At 45.1% G+C, this 3,441-nt stretch overlaps 1 protein-coding gene across 1 annotated transcript in view; it reads left to right on the forward strand.

The window, feature by feature from the left end:
• FIGN (fidgetin) overlaps positions 1 to 2,785 on the forward strand; it is a 127,603-nt gene extending 124,818 nt beyond the window's left edge. Inside the window, exon 3 of the mRNA XM_011990997.1 lies at positions 525 to 2,785. Within this exon, the coding sequence (XP_011846387.1) occupies positions 525 to 2,779 (2,255 nt within the window). The 3' untranslated portion in view covers positions 2,780 to 2,785. The remainder of the gene's footprint in view (positions 1 to 524) is intronic.
• The last annotated feature ends 656 nt before the right edge of the window (positions 2,786 to 3,441 follow it).

Consider the following 3,441-nt stretch of genomic DNA (forward strand, 5'->3'; position numbering starts at 1 on the left):
AGAGGTATCCTAGATGTGATCTGTCAGCTGTGTCTCATTTTTATATTGCTTAAAATGTAAAACAGAAACTGTGATGTGAACAGACAGAATAGCTAGATATTGTACATGTTAATACTGCCATGTGCAAGATATTTAAAATGTTTGCTTATTTTAAGAAACTATGAATTCTAATTTGACAGGAATATGTGTGTACATATATATGTGATTGTGTATGTCCGTACAGTAAGTAAGCTGATGGGCTTGACAGAAATAGATTTACTTATTCCTTAAAAATGCAAAAAATATAGGTAACTACAGAGTTATATTTTAAACTCAGTGTACTTTTTAAACAGGGCTGAAGTTTAGTCCATTTTAAAGAGTACTTGTTATAGGGATCATAATAGGTATGGTAAACAGTGTAGATCTTTTACAGTAGGCATATCATTAATGGAAAATAATAGGTAACAAAAGAAGTTGGGGGAAAAGTTTTAAGAGTTCTGATGCCTATCTAAGTAAATTAACTTTCTTCCCCCCAAAATTCTTAGGCTTGAAGATGCAGTGGACGCCAGAGCATGCCCAGTGGCCAGAACAGCACTTTGACATCACCTCAACCACTCGGTCTCCTGCCCACAAAGTTGAAGCCTACAGAGGTCATTTGCAGCGCACCTATCAGTACGCCTGGGCGAATGATGACATATCTGCTCTGACTGCATCCAACCTACTAAAAAAATATGCAGAGAAGTATTCCGGCATTTTGGAAGGTCCCGTGGACCGACCCGTACTCAGCAACTATTCAGACGCACCATCAGGACTAGTGAACGGTCGGAAAAATGAAAGTGAACCCTGGCAGCCTTCCTTGAATTCAGAAGCAGTTTATCCCATGAACTGTGTTCCGGATGTTATCACTGCCGGCAAAGCTGGAGTCAGTTCAGCCCTCCCTCCAACAGATGTCTCTGCGAGTATAGGGAGCTCTCCTGGGGTAGCCAGCAACCTGACAGAACCTAGTTATTCAAGTAGTACCTGTGGAAGCCACACTGTACCCAGTCTTCATGCAGGGCTCCCATCTCAGGAATACGCCCCAGGATACAACGGATCATATTTGCATTCTACTTACAGTAGTCAGCCAGCACCTGCACTTCCTTCACCTCATCCGTCTCCTTTGCATAGCTCTGGGCTCCTACAGCCCCCTCCACCACCTCCTCCGCCACCAGCCTTGGTCCCAGGCTACAATGGGACTTCTAACCTCTCCAGTTACAGCTATCCGTCTGCTAGCTATCCTCCTCAGACTGCTGTGGGGTCTGGGTACAGCCCGGGGGGGGCACCGCCTCCACCTTCAGCGTACCTGCCTTCAGGAATTCCTGCTCCCACCCCCCTACCCCCCACCACTGTTCCTGGCTACACCTACCAGGGCCATGGTTTGACGCCTATTGCACCATCGGCTCTGACAAACAGTTCAGCAAGTTCTCTCAAAAGGAAAGCTTTCTATATGGCAGGGCAAGGAGATATGGACTCCAGTTATGGAAATTACAGCTATGGCCAACAGAGATCTACACAGAGTCCTATGTACAGAATGCCCGACAACAGCATTTCAAACACAAATCGGGGGAATGGCTTTGACAGAAGTGCTGAAACATCATCCTTAGCATTTAAGCCAACGAAGCAGCTAATGTCCTCTGAACAGCAAAGGAAATTCAGCAGCCAGTCCAGTAGGGCTCTGACCCCTCCTTCCTACAGTACTGCTAAAAATTCATTGGGATCAAGATCCAGTGAATCCTTTGGGAAGTACACATCGCCAGTAATGAGTGAGCATGGGGATGAGCACAGGCAGCTCCTCCCTCACCCAATGCAAGGCCCTGGACTCCGTGCAGCTACCTCATCCAACCACTCTGTGGACGAGCAACTGAAGAATACTGACACGCACCTCATCGACCTGGTAACCAATGAGATTATCACCCAAGGACCTCCAGTGGACTGGAATGACATTGCTGGTCTCGACCTGGTGAAGGCTGTCATTAAAGAGGAGGTTTTATGGCCAGTGTTGAGATCAGACGCATTCAGTGGACTGACGGCCTTACCTCGGAGCATCCTTTTATTTGGACCTCGGGGGACAGGCAAAACATTATTGGGCAGATGCATCGCTAGTCAGCTGGGGGCCACATTTTTCAAAATTGCCGGTTCTGGACTAGTCGCCAAGTGGTTAGGAGAAGCAGAGAAAATTATCCATGCCTCTTTTCTTGTGGCCAGGTGTCGCCAGCCCTCGGTGATTTTTGTTAGTGACATTGACATGCTTCTCTCCTCTCAAGTGAATGAGGAACACAGTCCAGTGAGTCGGATGAGAACCGAATTTCTGATGCAACTGGACACTGTACTAACTTCGGCTGAGGACCAAATCGTAGTAATTTGTGCCACCAGTAAACCAGAAGAAATAGATGAATCCCTTCGGAGGTACTTCATGAAACGACTTTTAATCCCACTTCCTGACAGCACAGCGAGGCACCAGATAATAGTACAACTGCTCTCACAGCACAATTACTGTCTCAATGACAAGGAGTTTGCACTGCTTGTCCAGCGCACAGAAGGCTTTTCTGGACTAGACGTGGCTCATTTGTGTCAGGAAGCAGTGGTGGGCCCCCTCCATGCCATGCCAGCCACAGACCTTTCAGCCATTATGCCCAGCCAGTTGAGGCCCGTTACATATCAAGACTTTGAAAATGCTTTCTGCAAGATTCAGCCTAGCATATCTCAAAAGGAGCTTGATATGTATGTTGAATGGAACAAAATGTTTGGTTGCAGTCAGTGATAACTTCTTTAGGAAAAAAAATGTAATGAATGTTGGCACACACACATAAAACCTGCTACATAGGGAATAGAGCCCCTTTCCAGTAGTGTTTAAATTGCAAAGGGTACTGGGGAAGATGACGATTAAGTTGCATCTTTAGAGTCAGGGTAGATTTGGAGGAAAAGTGCATCAAATGAGAGCTTCTGATTTGAAAGCCCCAGATAACAGAAAGTATATGTGGATGCTCAGTTCTGTTCAAGCTAGACAACACTCACCAAGGAGCAAGGTGCAAGTGTGTTGATTTCAGAAGGACATGAACCTCGTGTGTTGATTCCATTCTGCTGTTCTCGAGATTTAGTTGCTGTCAAGTGCCTGGAGTGGTGCTTTATTTTTTTGTTTGCCTCACAATTACATTGGTGGCATGTGCTAATATAAAGAGCTTTAACTTCAAACATTATTGGACTAAAGAGATGAACAGTTGTGTTATGACAGAAAACCAGATTTTTGCCATTTTAAGAGCAACAGTATTCCTCAATCCTGTCTGTTCTGCAGTATTAAGCTAAGAACAGGTAAAACAGGGTAACGGTAATCTGGACCTTAATTTCTGCAGTTCATTTCTTTTAATGTTCTTGTCTGCAAAAACTCAGGAAAGTGATTGTGATTTGTACAGTACCTCAAAGGAA

This window comes from Mandrillus leucophaeus, unplaced genomic scaffold, assembly GCF_000951045.1.
Source record: "Mandrillus leucophaeus isolate KB7577 unplaced genomic scaffold, Mleu.le_1.0 Scaffold389, whole genome shotgun sequence".
Lineage (NCBI taxonomy): Eukaryota > Metazoa > Chordata > Mammalia > Primates > Cercopithecidae > Mandrillus > Mandrillus leucophaeus.